Source organism: Gasterosteus aculeatus, chromosome 15 (genome assembly GCF_964276395.1).
Source record: "Gasterosteus aculeatus chromosome 15, fGasAcu3.hap1.1, whole genome shotgun sequence".
Lineage (NCBI taxonomy): Eukaryota > Metazoa > Chordata > Actinopteri > Perciformes > Gasterosteidae > Gasterosteus > Gasterosteus aculeatus.
In genome coordinates this window covers 9,270,477-9,294,976 of record NC_135703.1, presented here as the reverse complement: position 1 = coordinate 9,294,976, position 24,500 = coordinate 9,270,477, and the positions used below count along the sequence as shown (strand labels likewise).

General features: G+C 43.2%; 2 protein-coding genes across 3 annotated transcripts in view; both read left to right on the top strand.

Moving 5' to 3' along the window:
- LOC120833004 (uncharacterized) overlaps positions 1-24,500 on the top strand; it is a 44,612-nt gene that overhangs the window by 15,728 nt on the left and 4,384 nt on the right. The window lies entirely within an intron of this gene.
- On the top strand, positions 14,120-23,157 carry LOC120833005 (uncharacterized). Of its 2 annotated transcripts, XM_040199756.2 has the most exons (5): positions 14,120-14,462; positions 18,967-19,596; positions 19,802-20,132; positions 20,246-20,421; positions 20,591-23,157. In XM_040199756.2, exons 2-5 carry the CDS (start codon positions 18,995-18,997, stop codon positions 20,805-20,807), a joined length of 1,326 nt encoding a protein of 441 aa, XP_040055690.2. In that variant the 5' UTR covers positions 14,120-14,462; positions 18,967-18,994; the 3' UTR covers positions 20,808-23,157. The 2 variants fall into 2 exon arrangements, with proteins under 2 accessions (XP_040055690.2, XP_077946168.1); XM_078090042.1 differs by lacking the exon at positions 14,120-14,462 and having other exon boundaries at positions 17,513-19,596.

Genomic DNA, 24,500 nt, shown 5'->3' with positions numbered 1-24,500 from the left:
CTAATTGCCGTCCTTTATGGTTTTCCCCCTATTTTCTCCCCAAAGAGGGTTTTTTGAGAGTTTGTTTCTCCTGTCAGGTAGCAGAGGAGCAACTTGAAAATATCTTGAGTATTGGACCACTCAAACTGTGTTAAACCTTATGATGAAGTGTGATTATTTATGGTGTGTTGTAATTAAAGTGTAGTTATAAGATGAAGATAAACTATGCATATGTTATATGCACTCATTGAGGCATAAAGCCAAATGTATCTGCATTGAATGTATTGGAATGTGAGGGAAAGATTAGATAGAGAGGTTTTGGGTTACAGCAGCAGACAATCCAGGAATAGACACGTTTGAAGGAGAAGCCAATGATATTCAAATGCACCCAAAAAACACTCTCTGGGAGTTTTCAAAGGACTAACCCAAGGTGTGAGGGGTCAGGACTTTGACTCAGGTGGAGAGCAATAAGGCAACAGAAACTTCTTTCCAGGTTTGGAATCTTTTACTAGGAAAATAAACTAATGCAAGACAAAGGGTGCACAGGCAAAGGCAGAATCCACACGCTCTGGTAGAAACAAAAAGGAAGAGAGCCTGGCAACGAAGTAAAAACAAGATTACCAAAATCAGCACTGGGAATTTCAAACTACAAACATGCACCTCTAGGAAAGACAAAAGATAACCTGACACAGACAAGTGGGGAACTGAGGCTTAAATACAGGTGGAGGTGATTGCAAACTAAACTCAGCTGTGGGGAGAAACGAAGGGTGAGAAACTAGATACAGGAAGTGCCGTGGTTACAAAAATAAAACAAATTAATCTTCACTGTCTCTTCAAGTCGTCACACAAGGAAAGAACTGGTAGAATTTTCCTGCAGTCGCTTTGATAAGTCACATTAGACGAGAATTATCTATATTTTTGCGAAATATTTCATTATTCGCATTGTCACATTTTCACTTTGTAATTGTATTCCTTTTCACTTTGTTTAGTTAAATACTTTTGATTTTTAAATTTGAGCCAGTTGACTCTTTTGATTAATTTTTTCCACCCGGGACGAGAAAAAAGAAGTAATGCCTCCTCGAGGGTCCAAACGAACATTTAACAGACCAATATTGTTCGATTCATGTCTTTTCCACCATGTCTCTAGTGTTGGTGGTTCTGTCCTGTGCATCTCTTTATAATGGCCTTCTTACTATCTGCTAGCAGAATATTCAGCAGATACCGGTCCTCTCACACAACATCTCCTGTCATATTTCCCCAGGTAAAGTGTAATGGTAAAACATGTTATAACAGTCTTATGCTAAAAGTGTGATAATTGTCTGTATTAAAGTTTAACGTGTGTAAAGCAGAATGACGCAGTTTCCGTTTGCGGCTGTGTATGAAGAAGGGCGGTGTTACGTTCTGACTCCCCAGGAGGGGAGTGGGATTCACGCCACTGCCCGAGGACGTCCTGTGACCAGTAAACGGGTATGGCGTCGTAGGTGCAAGAAAACAAACATCACCTGAAGTTGGGGTAAGCAGGCTTTTATTTAAGCGCTGTTAACAAGGAAAATGAGGAGGGCTGGCGGTACCAAAGCAAAGAAAAGAACAAAATGCCTCCCACCCCCTTACCTGTCCTATCTCCCAACGAAAACCACTAACTGGCACACTAACAAGGCGCCCTAACCAAGCTTACAGTAGGTGGCCCAGCCAGGCGTAGCTAGTGTCGTTAGACAGGAGTGACCCTACGTGCAGGTATGTAAACTCCGGAGCAGGGCTAAACTACTCCTCATCCCCCTGTAAGAAAAAGAACAAAAGAAAAAAACAATTAATTGAATACACAGTACACCAAATCACCAGAACTAAATAACTACCATACACCAGCACTCACATACACACAACCAGAGTGACACCCCCCTGGGTGAAACAAACACAGGGGTACATATACTGACAGAAGGGCATGATGGGATTGGAGATGAGTGGAAACAGCTGAACCAGGTAACGAGAGTGGGTGGAGCCAAGATGAACGGAGATCATGGATGATCAGTACCACCTGTACGAACACATACACACACACAGACGAAACAGAACACATACCTATACACAGAACAGGGGACGTAACAGGCGGGTCAACATGCTCTCACACAGACTCTCAGAAAAAGGAACTGCTACCCCATCTTGAAGTTAACCAATTGTCACCGAGGTCGTTTTCCGGCGGCTTTGTTAGTAGTTTTATATTTGTCGGTGGAAGTTTCAGTGGAAACTCAGACCACCTGCCACTGTGTTCAACCTCCTTGTGTGCGTATTAAAGCTTCGTGCTGTGACTGCTTGGAGACGCCATCTTCACAGAGCACTGTAATACCTGCTTGTGTATTTGACCTCCTGCTTGCAAGCAATAAATTTACTTTTACAACTTTGATCATTCATCAAGACTGTTTTATTAGATAAACCCAGAAACAAATCATTTTCTTCTCCTGAACTAGTTACAATGAAATATTCCACAACAAAAGAAACATTCTTAGGTATGTCGTTGTGAGGGGTCAGGACTTGCAGAGCAATAAGGCAACAAAAACTTCTTTCCAGGTTTGGAATCTTTTACTAGGAAAATAAACTAATGCGAGACAAAAGGTGCACAGGCAAAGGCGGAATCCACACGCTCTTGTAGAAACAAAAAGGAGGAGGGCCTGGCAACGAAGTAGAAACAAGATAAGATAAATTCCTGCATTAAAATAATGTATCATGACAGTCTGGATGATTTGAAGTGATCATTTATTTTCACACTAGCATTCAATTATGACGGCAAACAATTACACTGCACTAAACTGCAAGTGTAAATGTAAAGTGAAAATAACAAAACCAGTCATTATGACTTGTGAACGAATATAATTCACGTTTCTATACTAAAAACAGCGGTCACGCGAAAGGGAATAAGGTAACTGTTTCCTCTACTAAACGAATGCAGGTCACGTGAAAAACGATCTCAAGATCTGTAGCCGGCAGATGAACGAAACGTTCACCTCCCGACCGTGTCTTCGGGTCAATGTTTCGTTAATCTGCCAACCGAAGCGGCGGAAGGATTGTTCACGGATCAAGAGGTCCACGAAGCCTCAAGTCGACTTTTTCTGTCTGAGCTCGGCCCGCGTCCGACAGTCCTTCGGTATGGAAATGCTGCATCCTACCTAACCGGCTTAAGCTAGCTAACGTGGCTCGTGTGACGTATAAGAGAACGGCTATCTCGGGAAGATTGGTGCATACTTAGAGACGTTGTTTGACATTAGCTCATGAAGAAAAAACGGACCGTTTTGAAGCAAATGTAGGCGACTTTGTGTAGCAAGACGGCGCAATTGCCATGGCCGATTCTAACCACAAGAGGGCGCCAAAGCCCACTGAAAAAGCTTCGGAAGACAGAATCAGCCGGCTTATTGGAGCTAGAAGAGGTTAAACTATCTCAACTTACAGCAATGATGAAAACTATTGAAAACCTTAAAATCGATGGCAGAGATGTAAAGAAAGTGGAAGAGATGCTCAGTCAAAAGTTTTGCAAAGCGTTCAAAGAGTTTGAGGATGATAATGCTGAAGTGGTAGCTTTATTGGATGAAGACGAAGGTCCAGCAGATCAACATAATTGGTTTGAACCAAGATCAGCACCCACTAGAGACTTTGTGGAAAATACTGAAAACTGGTGTTTTGCAATGTGGAAAAAAGTGAGAAAGGAAAACAGTGCCACTGGAAATACTTTAGCAAATTAATCTGAACAATGCGATGTTAATGCGGAGGACATCGTCTCTCAAGTTGGGAAAGAAAGACGTTGTAAGAGTAAACACGGCTCATCTGTGAGCTCTAGCTCAGTAGCTTCATCTGTAACCACAGGCTGCTCGGTGCACATTAAGGAAGAAGCAGAGCATGCAGCTCTGATTGCACGTTCAGCTGCATTAATAAGGAAACAAGCACTTGAACTTGAGCAAATGCAGATGAAGGCTAAATTGGAACAACTAAACATTGATACTGCTAGTGGGGAATCCAGTGCAAAGCTTAAGGTGCTAGAAGAGCATGACAATGCCAAGGAAAGAGCCAGCAGTTATACATCGAAGAAGTCTTTCTCAAAGTAAGAAAGGAGACCATGATCATGATCCCCATCGGCCTGAGAACAATGAAAGTGGGCTGTATGAAGTCATGCAGAGGCAAAATGAGATCACTGCAATGCTTGTCAAGCAGCAGACTATGTCCTACCTCCCTAGCAGGGATAGTCCAGTGTTTAAAGGTCACCCTCTTACTTACAGATCTTTCATTAGGGCCTTTGATCATGCTGTGGATAGCAATACTGATGGCTATGAGGACAAGCTTTACTACTTGGAGCAGTATACCAGTGGGGAACCACACAAGCTTGTTCGCAGTTGTGAGCACATGTCAGCAGAAAGAGGCTACTCAGAGGCCAGGAGGTTACTACAAAAGCATTACGGAGATGAGTGCCTACGCCCTTTTCCTGATTGGTTGTAGAAACACTATGGATGATATAGAATACATGAAGGAAATGGATAATCCTACTAACATGCGAGTTGTCATTTCAAAGCTTCCCTACAAACTTAGAGAGAAGTGGAGAACGACGGCATTTGACATCCAAGAGAGAGGACGAGCAAGGTTTTCTAACCTAGTGGACTTCATTGATCGGCAGGCAAAGGTGGTTCTGGATTTTCTTTTCGGAGTTGTGGTGGAGAGTTACCAAGTCACTCAGAAAAAGAATAAAACTAGAGACAGAAACATCAGGAAAACTGCTCAAAACGAAAGCAGCTTTGCTACAGGTGTGCAGGACACAACCTCAGGGACAACGGCAAGGACAAGCAGCCCAGTTAAAGATGTTGCTACAGCTTTCCACAAACCATGTTTATTCTGTCAGAAGAACCATGCCCTGTCTGTCTGCAATAAGATTAAAGATCTGACTAACAAAGCACGGATAGACTTCCTGAGGTCTAAAGGTCTTTGCTTTGGATGTCTTACAAAGGGGCACCTTAGTAAAAATTGCAAAAAGAGAATGACATGTCAGACTTGTTCCCAGGGCCACCCAGACATACTCCATGTCATTAAAGAACATGCTGCAACAGAAGGAGTTGAAGAGAGCAAAGCTATCTCAAGTGCCTGCTCATCACTGGATCAAGAGGTTTGTGGAAGCACTGGGGCTGGAGGAGAGTGTGTTTTAGCTGTGGTACCAGTAAAGCTGAAATCCAGAAAGAGTGAACGATATGTAGAGACATATGCCTCATACATTACATGTCATTACATTACATTACATTACATTACATGTCATTTAGCGGACGCTTTTATCCAAAGCGACGTACAATAAGTGCATTCAACCATAGGGTACAAACTCAGGAGAACAAGAAACAAGAAAGTGCAATTTCCTCAAATAAGCCAATTTACAATTTGCTATAGATGAGTGACGTTACAAGTACAATTTAAGTGCTACAATTTGTTAGTCTTTAGTCGAGGTAGAGTCTGAAGAGGTGTGTCTTTAGTTTGCGGCGGAAGATGTGAAGGCTCTCTGCGGTCCTGGTGTCTTCAGAGAGCTCGTTCCACCATTTCGGCACAAGGACAGCAAAGAGTCGAGATCTAGTCGAGTGTTTTGCTCTCAGTGAGGGAGGGACGAGTAGTTTTGCAGATGCAGAGCGGAGAGTGCGGGTTGGGATGTAGGGTTTGACCATGTCCTGGATGTAAGCTGGACCCGATCCATTCACAGCATGGTATGTGGGCACCAATGTTTTGAACTGGATGCGGGCGGCCACCGGTAGCCAGTGAAGAGAGCGGAGGAGTGGAGTAGTGTGAGAGAATTTCGGAAGGTTGAAGACCAGTCGAGCTGCTGCATTCTGAATGAGCTGCAGAGGTCGAATGGCGGTGGCAGGGAGACCAGCCAGGAGGGAGTTGCAGTAGTCCAGGCGGGAGATGACAAGAGCCTGAATCAGTACCTGCGCTGCCTTCTGAGTGAGAAGGGGACGTATTCTCCTGATGTTGTAGAGCGTGTATCTACAGGATCGCGTTGTCGCGGTGATGTTGGGAGTCAGGGAGAGTTGGCTGTCGAGTGTGACGCCGAGGTTCTTTGCGGTCAGAGTGAGCGTTAGTACGGAGTTTCCAAGTTGAATGTCAGGTCCTAGGTAAGCGAATCTTTTCCGGGAAAGAGAAGTAGTTCAGTCTTGTCGGGGTTGATTTTCAAATGGTGGGCGGACATCCTGGGAGCACTGCAACATGTTGTAGTGAAGAGCTACAAAAAACACTAAACTATAAAGGAAAGCGCACCCAGTTTCTTCTCGACACAATGGGTCAAGACAAGTCTAACGGTCACAAATTGATTAATAGTCTTCTTTCAGACCTAGAAGTGCGTGGTATTGAAGAAAACACATACATCGAACTGCCAAAGGTGTTTACACACAGCCACATCCCAGTAAAGCAAGAAAACATCCCACAACCGGAAGACATCTCACACTAGCCTTACCTGAAAGACGTGCGTCTCCCTCGCATTTGTCACGGTGTGGTTTTATTTCCTGTCTTATTTTGTAGTTTACTGCTTCTTGTCTCCCTGGGTAACTTCACTTCCTGCCTTGTCCTGCCATCCCCTGATTGTTTCCACCTGTGTCCAATCACCTGCACCTCCCTAGTGTATTTAAGCGGTGTGTGTCTCCTGTCACTTGTTGCTTCATTGTCTTTTGTCACGAATGTCCCTGTCAATCGTATTGGATGTTCGTAGTTCCTGCCTGCCGGTTTTCCCCTGGTTCCTGTGTGTTTTTGCCCGTTGGCCTTTTGCCGTTGTGACTATTAAAGTCTTCTTTTCCATGGCAAGTCATAAACAGTGAAGGTGAGGGACCCTATGCAGTCAAAACTGCCCTTGGATGGCTGATAAATGGACCTCTCAAAAAGGGTAAAAACTTCAAGACAGCCAGTGGTAAACTGAAAAGCTACACTGCTAATCGCATCTCAGTAGTGGAAATAGAAGAATTGCTAGTGAAGCAGTACAATACAGATTTCCCAGAAAGAAGCTGTGAAGAGAAAGATGAACCGTCTCAAGAGGATCAGCAATTCATGCACCTTGTTATAAGCTCAGCAAAATTGGTAGATGGACACTACTGCATGAGGTTGCCCCTGAGAAATGAAAGCCTTAGAGTGCCAAACAATCGTTGCATTGCTCAGCATCGGGTTGATAGGAATCAGGAAACATTTATTAGCCAAAATATGTCAAACATACAAGGAATTTGTCTTGGCGGTTAGTGCGCGACAGTGTAGTCGCCCACTAACCGCCAAGTGGAACCAAGTGGAATGAAATGTTAATGCAATGTGTTAGTAGAATAAGGCTAAGGCTATGGGTTAGTATAAAACAAGGGAATAAAGTTAAAAAAATTTAAATATTAAAAAGTTAAAAAGAAAAATATTAAGAATAAAGTGCACTAACAAACAAGTAACAGACAAGAGACAAAGTGACAGGTGACAAAGTGATGAATTGCAGTTAAAGTGGCATGTGCAGTATGAGGGGGAGTGACCGGTGGAGTGTTATAGTCAGGCAGTGGGGGACCGGGCTCTGTTGATGAGCCCGACTGCCGACGGGGAGAAACTGTTCGTGTGGCGGGAGGTCGTAGTGCTGATGGATCTCAGCCTCCTGCCAGATGGAAGGGGCACAAACAGTTTTTGTCCGGGGTGGGAGGGGTCGGCCGCGATCTTTTTAGCTCGCTTCAGAGACCTGGAAGCGAACAAGTCCTGCAGGGATGGCAGATTGCAGCCGATCACCCTCTCTGCAGAGCGGATGACACGCTGAAGCCTGCCCTTGTCCTTGGCTGTGGCTGCAGCGTACCAGACGGTGATGGAGGAGCAGAGGATGGACTCGATGCTCTGAAGAAGAAGAAATCCAGAATTCCACAAATATTACAAGGCCTTCATGAAAGGCATTATTGAAAAAGGGTACGCTGAGAAAATACCCACTGAGCAGCTCGGTCGTCAGGATGGCAGGGTGTGGTACATTCCTCACCATGGCGTGTACCACCCAAAGAAAAAGAAGATAAGAGTGGTCTTTGATTGCACGGCTAAGTATCAGGGAATGGCCCTAAACAAACAATTACTCCAAGGACCTGATCTAACTAACACACTCATTGGTGTCCTATTAAGATTCAAGGAGCACTCAGTTGCATTTATGGCGGATATAGAGTCCATGTTCTACCAGGTGACGGTCCCGGAAGAAGATGGAGATCAGCTACGGTTTCTGTGGTGGCCAGATGGTGATTTGGATAGCAAAATTGAAGAGTTTAGGAGGAAGGTTCACCTTTTTGGTGCCACATCTTCACCTAGTTGTGCTTCCTCTGCTCTAAGAAGAACTGCAGAAGATGCAAAAGAAGTGACAAGCGCAGAAGCGTTGAAGACTGTGCTAAAGAACTTTTATGTCGACAATTGCCTAATATCAGTGGCAACAAAGGAGCAGGCAATCACTCTAGTACGAGACCTACAGGACTTGTGCTCCAGAGGTGGATTTCATCTGACCAAGTGGGTAAGCAACAGCAGGACAGTCTTGTGTTCCATCCCTGATGTAGAAAGAGTTTCTAAAGTAAAAGACATGGACATCAGCCACAACACACTTCCCATGGAACGTGCCCTTGGAGTACAGTGGTGCACAGAGACCGACAACTTCAAGTTCCAGATAATTGTGCAAGACAAGCCCGTTACTAGACATGGGATCCTGTCCACCGCTAGCTCTAGCTGCGACCTTCTTGGCTTTCTGGCGCTGCTGATGTTGTCGGCGAAGCTCATCTTGCGGGGCCTGTGCAAGGGGAAACATGGTTGGGATGAAGAGATTGAAAATGAACACGCAAAAATACGGCGTGAGTGGTTGTCTAATTTGTCTGTTAGCAGGATTTAGCATACCTAGATGAATCAAGCCAGAGGGATTTGGAACCCCATATTCAACAGAGCTTCACCATTTCGCTGATGCTAGTGAGGGTGGTTATGCCACTGCCTCTTATGTTGTGTTAACCAGCCAGGACAAGAGACACTGTTCCCTTCTGGGAATGGGAAAGTCGAGAGTGAGACACCAGACAGAAACTACAGGTCCCATTACGGGAATCTGTTTTTTGGACTGACAGCACTACGGTGCTAAAGTATCATCCACGAACCCAGAACGTGCGCTCGCATCGGTGCAGCGTTGCACCATTTGTTCTTGGCCCGGCTCCTCCTTCAAATCTTACAACCCATTGTGGCCCGCGAGTCAATAAGTTTGTCGACCTCTGCTATAGACCTGTCCTAGGAGGGACATCTAATGGACAACCAAGTAATATGGCTATTAAATGTGACTAAAACTAGACTAAAACTAATTACATTTTAGTCTAGTTTTTGTCAACTAAAACTAGACTAAGAGAAGAGAACACATTGTCAAACAGGATACAAAGCTTTAATTGTGGTTACACGGAGCGTAGAAACAAACCAAGTGGGATAAAAATGGATGATAAGAGCAAAGATCTAGGTTTGAAACCCATCCAGTCATGGTGTCTCCTGCGTAACGCTCCACTAATGTTTGGTGATGTCATTGAAAAAAATAACAGTCACTGGAACTTTCTGCTGCTTTTGTTTCAGATTGTCAATATAGTGTTTTCTTACCATAACTGGTAATACCATAACTGAATTTTGAAACATCTGATCTGTGATCACCATACTCTGTTCAGAGCATTGTTTCCAGACAAGAGGTTGATTCCCAAGCACCACTTGATGGTACACTATCCTAGATGCATACAAAAAATTGGCCCTCTTATCCATATGCGGTGCATGCGATTTGAAGCTAAACACAATTTTTTCAAACGATGTGGCAAAAATTTTAAGAATCTCACTAAATCGTTAGTGAAACAACATCAGCGTCAATTGGCATTTAACTATGAAAATGATTGCTTTAGAAGGTTTGAATTTGGTCCTACATCATCTAAAAACATCTGCAACTTGCAAGGTGGGAAAGAAATTAGTCAGACATTACATTTGGATGCCTGTTCAAATGTTACAAGTACAAGGTGGGTCAGATATTACGGTACTGAGTACCAGGTTGGGTTGTACTTATGCACTGGATGTACCGATGATCTTCCTGTGTTCAAAAAGATCTGTGATATTATAATACATGAACAGTAATGTACAAACAATGTACTGTGATGACCACTTTAGTGCATACTGTATAGAAGACCAAATGAATGTCCATCCATCCATCCATTTTCAACCGCTTATCCGGGGTCGGGTCACGGGGGCAACAGCTCCAGCAGGGGACCCCAAACTTCCCTTTCCCGGGCCACATCTACCAGTTCTGACTGGGGGATCCCAAGGCGTTCCCAGGCCAGTGCAGAGATATAATCTCTCCACCTAGTCCTGGGTCTTCCCCGGGCCTCTTCCCAGCTGCCCGTGCCTGAAACACCTCCCTAGGGAGGCGCCCAGGGGGCATCCTCACCAGATGCCCAAACCACCTCAACTGGCTCCTTTCGACGCAAAGGAGCAGCGGCTCTACTCCGAGCTCCTCGCGAATGCCTGAGCTTCTTACCCTATCCCTAAGGGAGACGCCAGCCACTCTCCTGAGGAAACCTATTTCGGCCGCTTGTACCCGTGACCTAGTTCTTCCGGCTCAGCTCTCTTTTCGTCACAACGGTGCGGTAAAGCGAGTGCAATTCCGCCCCCGCTGCTCCGATTCTCCGGCCAAACTCACACTCCATCTTTCCCTCACTCGTGAACAAGACCCTGAGGTACTTGAACTCCTTCACTTGGGGTAAGGACACATTCCCTACCTGGAGTAGGCAATCCATCGGTTGTGTTGAATGTGTTTTCTGTCATATCTGTGAAGGCACTGACTTATTTTAGACCATTTGACAAGCAATGCTCTAATGACAATAGTCAAAGAGCATACATAGTGCCTTTATTGTTACATGTAGATAAATGTACAGCAATGAAAAAAGATTTGGTAATGTTGATGCATTTGAAGAAATAAAAATGTTAAAGTAGTGAACTTGTCATTCGTATTTCTAATTATTGACATTTCATTTAAAGATTCTTTTTTTGGTGTGGAGGGTGCGGAGGGGGGGGGCAGCAATAACACATTATAGTGTTATTGGGGCAACTCATTTTATAGTATGCACATCACACTATAAGAGTTAAAATTAACTCTATTACAGTGTTAAAATGGCAACACTTTAAAAAGTGTTACATTGACACTGTGGAGTGGGGACCCCATGGGACACTTTAAAAGTGTTAAAATTAACTCCAATAGTGTTAATTTGAGTCTGTCCATTTTGCTGTGTATATATAGATGCCTTTCTCTCAGTCCTTACTGAATCACTACTCTCTTATTCATTCACTGATAACTCCCGCCACGCCGCTTGTGTCACATTTATTATTTATTTGTGCAAGCATTTTACTATAATGTCATAAAGATTTGTTTTATTATATATATTTTATCTAACGTTTACTCTTTGTTTCTTTGCTTTGTGTGCTTTTTAAATTCTTACAGGAGCAGTGAGGAAGAATCTGCTTTCGAACGAAGCCACAGCACCGAAATTAATCAAATAGCCATCAGATGGTTTAATCTGGCTTGCGACCGTGGGGGGTGGTCGCCGTGCCCGGTCACAACCAACTGAGCTGCAGTGATCACATTAGGTTTTGTATGTTGTTTATATTTTTACTGTTACTGTTTATGACATTTTATACCTCTTTTTTATACCTTTTTTTTCTGCATGCACACACGTACACGCTGTTCATGCTGTAAGTGCTCTTTTGCCTTATTCAAATAAATAACTTACAAATTGTGTGGGTATTTGTTTGGGCTGTCACAGACCACAGCCAGGTGAGCCCCAGATGTAAGATATGAGTCGCGGATTTGGGCCAGATCCGCACCACACGTCATGGGGTTAATAACTGTACTGGGCCAGTGCGGGCCCAGATCTCTCTCTGATCCGTAATTCCAACCTGTTACGGTATTGGGCCGTTGGGAAAAAAGACCCCGGATCAGGTCCGTTAAGTGGATCCGCGCCAAATGCTAATAAAAACCTGGCCCAGATCTGGCCCAAATACATTTTGCTGTCTGGGGTGTCAGACAGTATATGAGACAGTCTGCGGGACAGTGGATGCTCGGCTGCAGGGTGTGGTGTTCATCACGTAACGTAAGGGGGAAATCTTTGATTCCTTGTCCTCAGCGCTAAACTTTGGTCTTTGTGATCTTTGTGATTTGAGAAGTATGTCCCTATAAAACGTTAATCTAACTGATGTCGCTCCTTCATCAATGAGGAAGTGAGCTGCCCTTTTTTTCCGGGGAGTGATGAACTAATCCAGCGGCTCAGATGAACCTGCTTCCGGAGCAGGTTCATGTTTGTCGATGTGTTGCTATGGTGATTTAGAGAAACCTGCTTCGGGGAACCGAACAGATCTACGTCGCCTCATCCTGCAAATTAGAGATGCTCCGATCAGGTTTTTTGGTGCCGATCACTGATCACCGATCACTGAAATCAGTATCTGCCGATCCGATAATACCGATCACCGATCACAGTGTCGATTTAAGCATTCTATTTATTGTGTAGCATTATTTATTAAATGAATTATTCTTAACAACATTGGTTTTGTATTTTAAGTATTTAAATTACGAGACGAGAGAGTATCATGAATTGACAACCATCCGTTTTATTGCAGGGAACGTGCAGCATTCCAATGTAGAAAAGCTCTCTCGCTTACTATAAAATGTGTAAATAATAATAAATATTAAAACAATAATAAAAATATAAATATAAATAAATAGAATAACATGTGCAACATTCCACTCTCTAGAGGCTCTCAATAGAACTTGGAGCTTATAGGAGGAGATAACTGACAGAATAAAGATTAAAAGGTGCACAGGAAGTCAGCAATTAAACAAAACATGTATATCTATCTGTATAGTGTCTCACTCACTCACTCGGAGAGTGGGCATACTAGAGTATTCAAACCTTACTTCTGATTAAGCAGCATCACTGGCAGATTTGCCTTGATAAATATAAGCATCTCAGCATTTTTAGGAGTCAACCTGTTCCTCTTCTCATCTAAAATATGTCCTGCTGTGCTGAAAAGTCGCTCGCTATCTACACTTGTACAAGGTGCGGAGAGGAAGACTCGTGCTGCGTAATAAACTGCGCAGTTGGGCTCAGCATAGACACGGGACAGACACTCGAACTCCAAATGTCACTCGTGAAGCTAACTGCCCTGACGTTGTCCTTCATAAGGCTCTCGATGTGCGTGTAGACATTTCGGTATAATTCCGGCAGACAAACATCAGTTAGGTATTTTCGGCCCGGCAGCGTATAGCGTGGATCCAAGCAGGATACAAGGCGTTTGAACCCGGCGTCTTCCACAGCAGACAGCGGCTGCTGATCAAGGCATATGAATTCCATTACCTTTGCATTTAATTCCTTTCGTCTCTTGTTGTCACTGCTGTATGGTTGCTGTCGCTTCAATGTCTCTGTTACGGTCAGCTGAGTGGGTGGCGTTTGGGAAGCGGTTGCACGCTCTTTGTCTTTATCCGCCTTAACGCTCGCCAACTTCGTAAACTCCTCAAATTCCTTGATGTGACAAGCTTTCAAATGCCGTATGAGGTTCGTGACGCGTTCGTGACGCGTTCCTCCACGGGGAACCACATTTGAGCAGACGTTGCAAACTGCAAATTTATTATCTTTTTCCGACACCTTGTAATATTGCGAGACCGGCGAAGCCGTTTTGTCTCAGTGGTTTCACCCAAGGGGGCCAATGAAATGCAATAACATGGAGAGACAGCCAATCACAAGCTTTTCAAAAAAAAAATCTGATCGGCCAAATTTGATCGGCCGTTTTGAGAACGCCGATCAAAACCGAAAATGGCAATATCGGCCGATATGGATCGGCGCCGATCAGATCGGAGCATCTCTACTGCAAATGATCCGGCTAACTCACTTAGCCACGTACGAGGAACAGGAACCAGTTGCGACTAATGTGTTCAGCGGCGCTAATGTGGTTAATTTATCACCAAACAACGTCGCGGGATTTCACAAACACCGTCATCCCCTGTTTGTCCGATGCTGCATCCGTTTGGTGCTCAGCGCTGCACGAAGCGGAGGAGGGGGAGGGGGAGGGGGAGGAGGAGGTGGGGGGGCGGGGCCTGTGAGCGTGTTGGGGCGAAATTCTCACAAGAACTCAAATAAATGGCCCGTCAGATATCAAAACACATTTGGGGGGAATTGATGATAGAGAGAGTAATTGTGTATTCTCAAATATTGATAAATGAAGAAAGAATTAGTGCTCCAGCAGAAGGCAAGGGGACTGGGGCTTGAGCACCACCAGGGGTCTATCTGTGCGCGGGCCGGAATAGCGAGATACGGTTTTGTGTCCCACCCGCCTGAAACAAACACAGCTTAGAAGTTCACTTGGTTTCCTCGGAAATTCCCCCTCACGCCACTGTTCGTCCTGCGGATCCAACGAGTCGCACCTGAGCATCGCGTGTTCGACCGATGTAATGTTTTACGGTAAGACAAGTTTCCCGTTAAGTACCGAAGCAGCTCTGAGGGGATCACGCGGAAACCCGATGCAAGTAACGGAAGCGACTTTTGAATCTCAGACGAAGAATCCACAGAAATGCACATTATTCGGGGTAATAAAGTAAATGAGAAATTAATCAAAATGAATCAGTAAAGTTGTATGCATTTTCCTTATAAGGAATGCTCCCCGTCTGGACGTCAAAGTAAAAAACCTACAAGCCTTATAAGGAATTAAAAGTAAAAAAGTTTAGTTTACGTTAAAATTAAGAAATACTTTGACTATTGTAGCGACTCTCGCTTAATTACTTGCTCTTCATAAGGATTTATTAAGAAACATGGTACTGTCGGCCCACTGCGCCGAACCCTGTATGGTAGCCCATTTCCGCCACAAAAAAAGAAGGGTTAGAAAGTCAAAATTATGACTTAAAAAGTCGAAATTATGACTCAAGAAGTCGAAATTATGACTTAAGAAAGTCGAAATTATGACTTGGTTGGTGACTACGGTCTACGGTCACACAGATGTGTCGTTTGTGTTTAACGCTGACCAGCTATTGAACCAGGAAGTCCGAATCTGATATCTTGCCAACTTTAGCGAACTGTAAAAGTTCTGCGGACACTTGCACACATTCACTCCACCCTCTTAACAAACAGGGAGGACAGGAGTTCGGTAAAGTTAGCAAGATATTCACAGGTTCAGACTTCACGATTCAATTGCTCGTCAGCGAAACGTTGTTGGAATTAAAACGACACCTCTCTGTAACCGTAGTGATGTTTACAACCATAATTATCCATAATCTTACCAAAACGGACCAGTGCAGGAGCTGTACAAATCACATTGATCTTAATGAGTGGCCGCCCATGAAACGAGTGCGCAGGGACCGTCTACAAAGTGCAATGTGGAAAAACACATTTCAGAAATATTCAATAACTTCACTATTATGAATCCCCACAATAATGTCATAGGTCCATGGCATTGTACCTGTTGCACTACACGTCTTACTATGTTTGAAAATGTCTTTCGACTATTTTCTATGAATAATATTCAACATTTACTGCAAACGTGTCACGGTGTGGTTTTATTTCCTGTCTTATTTTGTATTTTTCTGCTTCTTGTCTCCCTGGGTAACTTCACTTCCTGCCTTGTCCTGTCATCGTCTGTGATTGTCTGATTGTTTCCACCTGTGTCCAATCACCTGCACCTCCCTAGTGTATTTAAGCGGTGTGTGTCTCCTGTCATTTGTTGCGTCATTGTCTATCGTCGTGGATGTTCGTAGTTCCTGCCTGCCGTTTTTCCCCTGGTTCGTGTGCGTTTTTGCCTGTTGGCCTTTTGCTTTTGCCTTTTGGACGATTAAAGTCTCTTTTGTTTAAGAAGTCTGCGCTCGAGTCCTGCCTTCCTCCACCCATCCTTGACACAACGTTCAATAACTCCACTGTTATGAACTCTAGAACCACCAAAATCATAGCATATGTCAATAGGCTTTTACCCATTGTACTACACCTTCTACTATGTTTGAAAATGTCTTTTGACTATTTTCTATGAATAATATTCAACATTTATTGCAAACAACATTCAATAACTCCACTGTTATGGACTCTAGAACCACCAAAATCCCCAAAAGAAATTGCTTCAGACTATGTTATGAATATTATTCAATATTTATGGAAAATTTGTTCAATAACTCCACTGTTATTCACCGTAGAACCACAGAAATCATAGCATATGTCAATGGGCTTTCACCCATTGTACTACACATTTTACTTTGAATAGAAATTGCTTCTGACTATTTTCTATGATTATCTTTCAATATTTATTGCAAATAACGTTCAATAGCCCCACTGTTATGGACTGTAGAACAACCAAAACCATGTCATGTCAATGGCCTTTTACCCATTGTACTACTCCTTTGTATAGACTTCAAGCGGAGTCTAAATTATCTTCGGTATTTCCGAGTCCGAAATAAATCATACTTCTAGGGAGATAAAATACGTTCCGGGTGGTATTTATTCCGTAGTAATAGTGATTAGTAACGATTGAAAAGTCCTGAAGAGAGCTCTCTCTTTATTGAACTAGTGTTGCCAATTTCTCAATGAGGAAAGACGCTGCAGAATCAGCGGCGGCTTTGCGCATGCCCGCGTTCATTCCGGTCTGGACGTGACGTAGGTCTCCTCTGTGCTCCGACTGCAACTGGATCGCCGCGAGTCGCCAGGTTTCTGCTTCAGTCACGTCACGTCCGACAAAAGTCTCCAATAAAACCAGATAAGGTCGCCGGTCGCTTTTGACAAGAAGTCGCCAAGAGGGTTTGGAAAGTCAATGTAACAAACAACGAAGGAACCTGCGCATGCGCATAACTTAAGTCATAATTTCGACTTTTTAGGTCATAATTTCGACTTCATTAAGTCATAATTTCGACTTTCTGACCCTTCTTTTTTTGTGTGGCGGAAATGGGCTTCCATAACCCCGCAACGCTCCCGCATTCCGTTACTTAACCCACCCACAAACATCCCCACAACACATGTCCATGGGCGGCACAAGCATCATTGACATAAAACATTGTGAGCCCTTCACTGAACTTGTGTGTAACTCGCTCACGGAACAGAAGCAACAGTCCGTTACACCGTATATATCCTACTATACACGTGTAGGGATGTAAGATGAATTAACAGTAGGACGAAATGCGTAAATATGACTACTTCTACAACGCGTCGTTGGCGGACTATAAGGACGCGCGGATGGCCTCCCGATTCATGGAGGGAGATCTCCGAAAACGTCGGTGTGCCGGTCGGGGGGTGAACAAAGTTGTGGAGGAAAATACGGGACAATTGTGTCCGCGATGAAAAGCAGCAGTGGCGATGCACGGGGCAAAAAAGTCGATGATAAATAAATAAACCAACGACTTCCACAAACAAAGACGTGACTCTCTAGGTGGTCTTCAACAAAACACGTTACTCCCCCTATTGTTCTGGCGTTTTAGATTTTTTGAACCATGAATTGAAACGAGTGCGTCGACACGACGGTGCATAAAGACGCAGAAGCATGCGCCAGCCTTTATTTTACACCGACTGTAACTGCAGCCCTTCAAAGCAGAGTTCGGTAAAGTTAGCAAGATATTTATAGATTCCGACTTCACGGTTCAATAGCTCGTCAGCGAAACGACGTTAAAACACGAACAGCACCTCTATGTAACCGTATTAATGTCGACAACCCGTATTAACCATCATTTTACCAAAACAGACCGCTCAGCGAGCTGGACGAATCATTTTGGTCTTAATGTGCGGCCGCTTTTGAGGCGAGTGGGAAGGGACCGTCTGCCAAGTACAATGCGTAAAAATACCACCATCATTGAGTTGCGGCCATGTGATACCAATTTGTGTTACAAGCAAATGAACAGGTGTACCTACTAAAGTGGCCTGTGAGTGTAGGTTTACAAGAGCACTAGTTTGACCAAACCAATGACAGCTGGCTCAAATATTTTAAGAAGAATCCTTTAGTTAATATAAGATCTTGTGTGTATATTAATTCATGAAAGTGCTCCTTAACCAATATTCGGGTTTCTGGAAATTAAATAAGATCCAGTGGTCGTGGTTGTGAAACTAAATGGTACTACATTGCATTGGAATTAAGTTATTAAGTCAGTTAAGTTAAGTTAATTAAAATAATGCAAAAGCTTCATCAAAATTAACAGGTGTAGTACAACAAGAACAATCCCTTGGACATATGACATGGCTTTGGTGATACTACCATTCATAATAGTGAAGTAATTAAATATTTCTGTTGTATGTTTTTCGGCATTGCACTTTGCAAACGGTCACTGCGCACTTGTCTCACAGGCGACTTCATTAAGATCAATGTGATTTGTACAGCTCCTGCACTAGTCCGTATATTGGCAAAATTAGGGTTAATTAGGGTTACAGAGAGGTGTCGTTTGTGTTTTAACAACAGCTATTGAACCGTGATGTCTGAATATGTGAATATCTTGCTAACTTCACCAAACTAACTGAGATTGGTTTGTGTGACCCCTCTCACCCCGGTCAAAATTAGTTAGTGCCCCTCCTGTCGGGCAGGAGGCTGAGGTCCATCAGGACCAAGACTTCCTTCCCGTTGGCAGTCGGGCTCATCAACAGAGCCTTGGTCTCCCACTGACTAACATTGACATCCCTTTTTCCACCAATCACTCCCTTCACACTCCACATGCACATAAACTTGTCACTTGTCACTTTCACATACGCTGACAACACAGTTGTATAGAGTATGGCTATCTGGTGCACTTTATTTTTAACTTTTTTTTTTCTGTTATCCTTTCATTTTTAAACTAACCTATAGACTTATATTTTATTATATTCTATTTTATTCCTCTTGCACTATGTTTTCTTATCTGTCTTGTTGTCCTTTGTCTAACTGTCTGCTGTTATGCACCAACCGCCAGGTCAAATTCCTTGTATGTCTGACATATTTTGGTATTAAATGTTTCCTGATTCCTGCATTCTCCCTAAGGTTGGGAATCAGTGACATTTGTGGCTGGATGGACAAACCAAAATGTGTCAGATGGGCGTTCTTCTTCCTCCTCATTTTTATGTTCTTCTTCATCCTCTGGATCACTGAGAGAACACCAGGAACGTACAGAATGATCCCACCGCCGCACCAGGCTCCGTACACTTGCCCCTTTCAGATCTCTGAGCGAAGCATCACCCCGCTCAACAACACCAAGCACTTGCTGGTGTCGGCCTACATGGACCAGAGAGTGAATGGCTTGGACGTACGCATCATTGGAATATTCAAGAGAGACTCCATCCAAAAACTGCACTGTGTTTTCTGCTGTGCAGGCAAGTTATCAAGTACAACTCCTGGAACAATTTTACAACACTCGGACAACTTTGGTTTCCCCTACGTCACTACGGATGTCATGTGTCAGATTCCCCAAAACTGCAACGCCACACATGTCAATCTCTTGACTCAGCCAGGAGAAGACCGGCTAGTTGACCAACCCTGGCTTCCTATAAGAAATAAGAGATCCAATGGGAAGGAGAAAGAGAAGTTGCAGTTTAACTTCACAGTTTGCATCTCCAACCTGTTTGGAAACTACAACAACGTGCTTCAGGTTGCACAGACCCTGGAGATGTACAGGTCAGCACAGCACACTTTGCATTCTGTTTAACAGGAGACATTATGATGTAGACAAAGGCTGAAGATAAATGGTATAATGGTATTAAAACCCGCTTAAACTGGCCAAGCCGTCTGCATGTGCAGCAGTGGCTCAGTCACTGTTATGTACTCAGCAGTGTGTGTGGACGGTAATAAATTGGACCCTTTTTTCCTCAACTGGCCACAGGTTACTGGGTGTGGACAGGGTGGTGATCTATAACACCAGCTGCGGCCCCGATCTCGATCGCCTGCTGCAGATCTACAGCAAGGAGGGCTTCGTGGAGATGGTGCCCTGGCCCATCGACCAGCACCTGAATCCATCGCCTGGTTGGCTCTTCTCACAGAGCGGAGGGGACGTGCACTACTTCGGCCAGTTGACCACACTTAATGAATGTATTTACAGATCCATGGACCGCTCACGCTACGTGCTGTTGAACGACATCGACGAGATCATAATGCCTTACAAACACAACAACCTCACATCTCTGATGGACGTCCTTCAACAACAGCATCCAAATGTAAGGTGATTTGTTCAGAATGAAAATGCAGTTTCCTGTACCTTATTTATCATTTATAGTGCCTCATGTCTTTTCCACCTCCACGCTTCACCTGCCAAACTCACATTTTACAGAAGGGGGTGTTCCTCATTGAGAACCATATATTTCCCAAGAAACCCTTTAATGAAAGTAAATGGGGTCCCCTGCCTCGTTGGAGAGGGGTGCCAGGCTTTAATATCCTAGATCGGATCTACAAGGAAGAGCCTGACAGAACTATTTACCACCCCCACAAGATGATCGTTCAGCCAAGGTAGACCGACTCCTCGGGCTAAAACCATTGTTTGTGTATTTTCTCTTCTCACGGCGTTTTAATTTTATATATATTTTTTAATAATAGTAAATGAATAATACATTGTAAAAAAAACTTTTGTAGCAGTAACGTATCACGTGTCTGATGGTGTCGATGTTTGGTGTCACAGGATGGTGCAGCAGACCTCGGTACATGAAGTGCTCAAGATGATTGGACAGATGTTTAAGGTTCCCCCAGATGTGTGTCGAATCATTCACTCCCCAATCAGTACCCCGACACAACGACCGCTGGAGCAGCTTCACGTTGACACCCGATTGAGAGACTTCACAGAACAACTGCTCCCCGGATTGAATAAGGTGCTGAGGGAAGTGGGCCTGCTGATTTGAGAGAGGCAGAGATGATGCATTAGATGAACCGACATTATCTACATCATCACAAAACGTTGTGGCCTCATGGCAAGGTCCGATTGGCTGCATCATGTAATGTTGTTTTAGGACATGCATCTTTTGTTCCCGCTGGACAAGAGGCCCTACCAGCCGCAGAATCCTGAACAGAGCTAGAAAAAAAAAATCAAAAACGTTTTTCTTAGTGCTCATTTGGGGAGTCACTGTCTTGAGGAGTGCAAGATCAGAGGGAAAAGCAGAAAGTGCCAACCAGGCAGACACACGTCTGATAAGGGTGAGATTTAAAGACACACCAAGCACCATTCAACACTCAAGCTCCGTTTGTTATATTTACATTAATTTTAGGAGAGCACACATCGTTTGTGATTGGATCCAGTGTTGCGGTGGGAGGACCTGCTCCTCCTTGACGCCAGTTTAGGGCCAATAGAACTCTTTTCTTCTATATCCAACAACCAGTATAAAATGTAATGTTCTTCCGGCCTGCGGCCTGTTTGCCTTTGCAAACGCAGCGCTGATATTTGACTTGTGAACTGACAAATTAATCTACCAGAAATCTGTTTGGCTGAGTTCTTCCAGATGTCCCCAACCGGGCTTCCAATTTTGATCCCGATCGTACGTTCATTCCTTCACTCGCTGTATCCATCTGTTCCCAGTCTTAATGCTAAGCTAAGCTAACTGTCTCCGGACTTCATATCTAACAGACAAATATCTGAGGCAGAAGATGCCATATTCACTGAGATGTCCTATTTTTATGTTGGTCAAATACGGTTGGCATAAAGACACAACTTGAATGGTTTGAAATGTTTGCTGTGTAGCGAAATCTGCTAGTGCTTTTCTTTTTTTTCTTCTTTTTTTTTACAATAAAAAAGATTTAATAAAAGTAGTTGTGATACAGTATATTTCTCAAAACGAGGACTTGACAAGCCTCAGCAGTTGTTAGGGATTTAAGCCATAAGTGCACCCCTAGTCAGGGAATTATAGTACGTGTAATAATGTTTAGTGTTAGAATTATAGTTTGTGTGTTATTAGATATTAGTTATTACATTAACATGTTAGATGAAGTGAATGCAATTTCAATCAAACACAATTCATAGTCATTTAAACCATATAAACACTGTACACATTAACATTCTGTCACGATGTGATGTTAAAACCTGGGGACGGATGCCAATTGTCGTCCTTTATGGATTTCTCCCAATTTTATCCCCAAAGAGGGTTTTTTGGGAGTTTTTTCTCCTGTCAGGTAATAAATGAACAACTTCATGTAAGGCAGCCGACTGAGGCAAATGTCTTGAGAATTGAACCACATGAACTGTCCTAGATCTTATGAAGTGTGATGAGCGGTGATCATTAATGATGGGTTGTTGTAATGAAAGTGTACTAGTTATAAGATGAAGACTTAAACGATGTATGCTTTGTTAAATTCACTCATTGAGGCATAAAGCCAACTGAATCTACATTGAGTGCATTGGAATGTGAGGGACAGCTAGGACAGAGAGGTTTCAGGTTACAGCTGCAGCTTCACACCTCGACGTGGAAGGGACAATGGAGGAGGTGACCCTTTGGAGAAGAGGCCAATGACATTCAAATGCACCAAAGAAGACACACCTCAAGAGTTTTCAAAGGACCATGGCGGGGGAAAGACTGTTAGAATTTCTCCTGCAGCCGCGTTGATAAGTCACTTCAGACTTGCTCAGAGGATTCTCTATTTCGCGAAATATTCCACTGTTCGCTTAGTATTTCACTTTGTAATTGTAATCCCTATTACGTTATTCAGTTATTAAATAACTTTTGATTTTTGAATTTAAACGAATTGACTCATTCGTGTCCTCGTTTCCGGCCGGGACGAGAACAAAGGATTGAGTCCTCTCTTGAGAGCTTCCGAAACCTTAACACAGTCCACAGGCCATTCACAGCTGGTCTGCCAACAATTGCTGCCTTAAGCTTGTGAGCCACACAAACAAAGGATAACAGTCAGTTTATATATACGTTTTTCCATCACACAGGCGTGGTTGCCTCTCATTGGTTAAACATACTGGTGTTTGATTTATTATAACCGTCCATTTTGTAGTTCGATGCAGCTTACACAAAAGGGGTTGTTTTGTACAACATGGTACCTGCACGGCTTCCATTTTGATTTACAAGAGGCCTCCTCTGTCCCCATATTTCTAGTGTGGTTATAAAAACTACTTGGTGTCTCTCTCTATGTTACGAATTAAAATTTGCACATAGACATTCTTTAATAACAAGTGTGTTTACAATAAATTCATGCCCTTCTAGTGTAAATCAACCTCTTTAATATCAGGTGTTTTATAATAAATTCATGCATTTCTACAGTTGTGGTTATTTCAAAAGCTGTATTTATTAATGTTACGTATGGTCTTTCTATCAAAGTGTAGATATATAGTCAAAGTAGTTTTTACATTTGTGTTCTGTTCCTTCATCTTAAAGTAAACTAAAACTAAACGTTTTTACTTTGACATCCAGACGGGGATTATTCCTTATAAGGCAAATGTATACAACTTAATAAAATAATTTTGATTTATTTATCATGTACTTTATTATCCCAAAGAATGGGGATTTCTGGGGATTTTTCGTCTGAGATTCAAAAGTGGCTTTTGTTACTTGCATCGGGTTTCCGCGTGATCCCCTCAGCGCTGCTCCGGTACTTTACCGTAAACCTTGTATGCGCTGTGCACGCGCCGCACGTCGGGTGCATTACTTTACCGTAAAACATTGCATCGGTCGCACACGCGATGCACAGGTGTGACTCGTTTTGAAGGCTCATCCGCAGAGGACGAACAGTGGCGAAAACATTACAGCTCATCCCTCTCCTTGCCCGCGAGCGATCCTACGATAAGAAGACTAAAGGTTCAATATTTTTGTGAGTATTTTCAATTACGCAATTCGTGTTATCAATCACATAGATTATAGTTTAGGCAACTGAAGTGACGTGGCGTAACGTCAGTCACTGTGAAACGCTTTGGTATTCCGTTAATATTGTGCAGTGTTCATGACACATTTCAGTCCTAAAATAAAATTGGAACAGGTTATAATAACAGCGAGTGCCATTTCGCTCAGTGCTCGTGAATCAATGCTAAAGTCACGTGGTCATATTAAAAATGTTTGCAATCTCAGGTCTAATTTCCTGGAAAGGTGTCTTTATATTATAATGTTGGACATGGATCTTTTTAACACTTGATTTTCAACTGTTACTGCCAGTCACCAAGGACAAAGTAATAATTTACCCGTCCTGCAAAAATCCATTATTAGCTACACAGAACGCAAATTATTTTTCTTTTTTTGCTTAAATAGGTGCAGTGAAGGTTAAATTACAATACTTCTCTCCGTAATGCACTGGAGTAGAAGTATAAAGTAGCATAGAAAAGTACCTCCTAAATACAACTTGAGTTCTGTATAGAACGGAGTGATGTTTTCCTGTTATGGAATATAAATAGTCAGTTGGGCCACCATTACAAGAAGTAAACTTAGTTTTTGTTTTGTTTTGCACGATGTCCAGTCTGAGGAGGAATATGTGAGGGGGGGGATTTCACTGTTATTAAGCCCTTGATTGCTCTGTCTTCTGTTAATCGAGAGGTTTCTGGTGGCTTTAAATTGAAGACATTCCTTCATAAATGGGAGAACTTCCTCATTGAAGCAGATCTGATTTCAAAA

Bases quoted from the DNA above. Each gene is read 5' to 3' on its own strand.
- LOC120833005 (XM_078090042.1), top strand. From the start codon at position 18,836: ATGTTTTCTTATCTGTCTTGTTGTCCTTTGTCTAACTGTCTGCTGTTA. The intron at 19,597-19,801 runs GTCAGCACAGCA...AACTGGCCACAG, and splicing joins CAGACCCTGGAGATGTACAG to GTTACTGGGTGTGGACAGGG. The intron at 20,422-20,590 runs GTAGACCGACTC...TTGGTGTCACAG, and splicing joins AAGATGATCGTTCAGCCAAG to GATGGTGCAGCAGACCTCGG.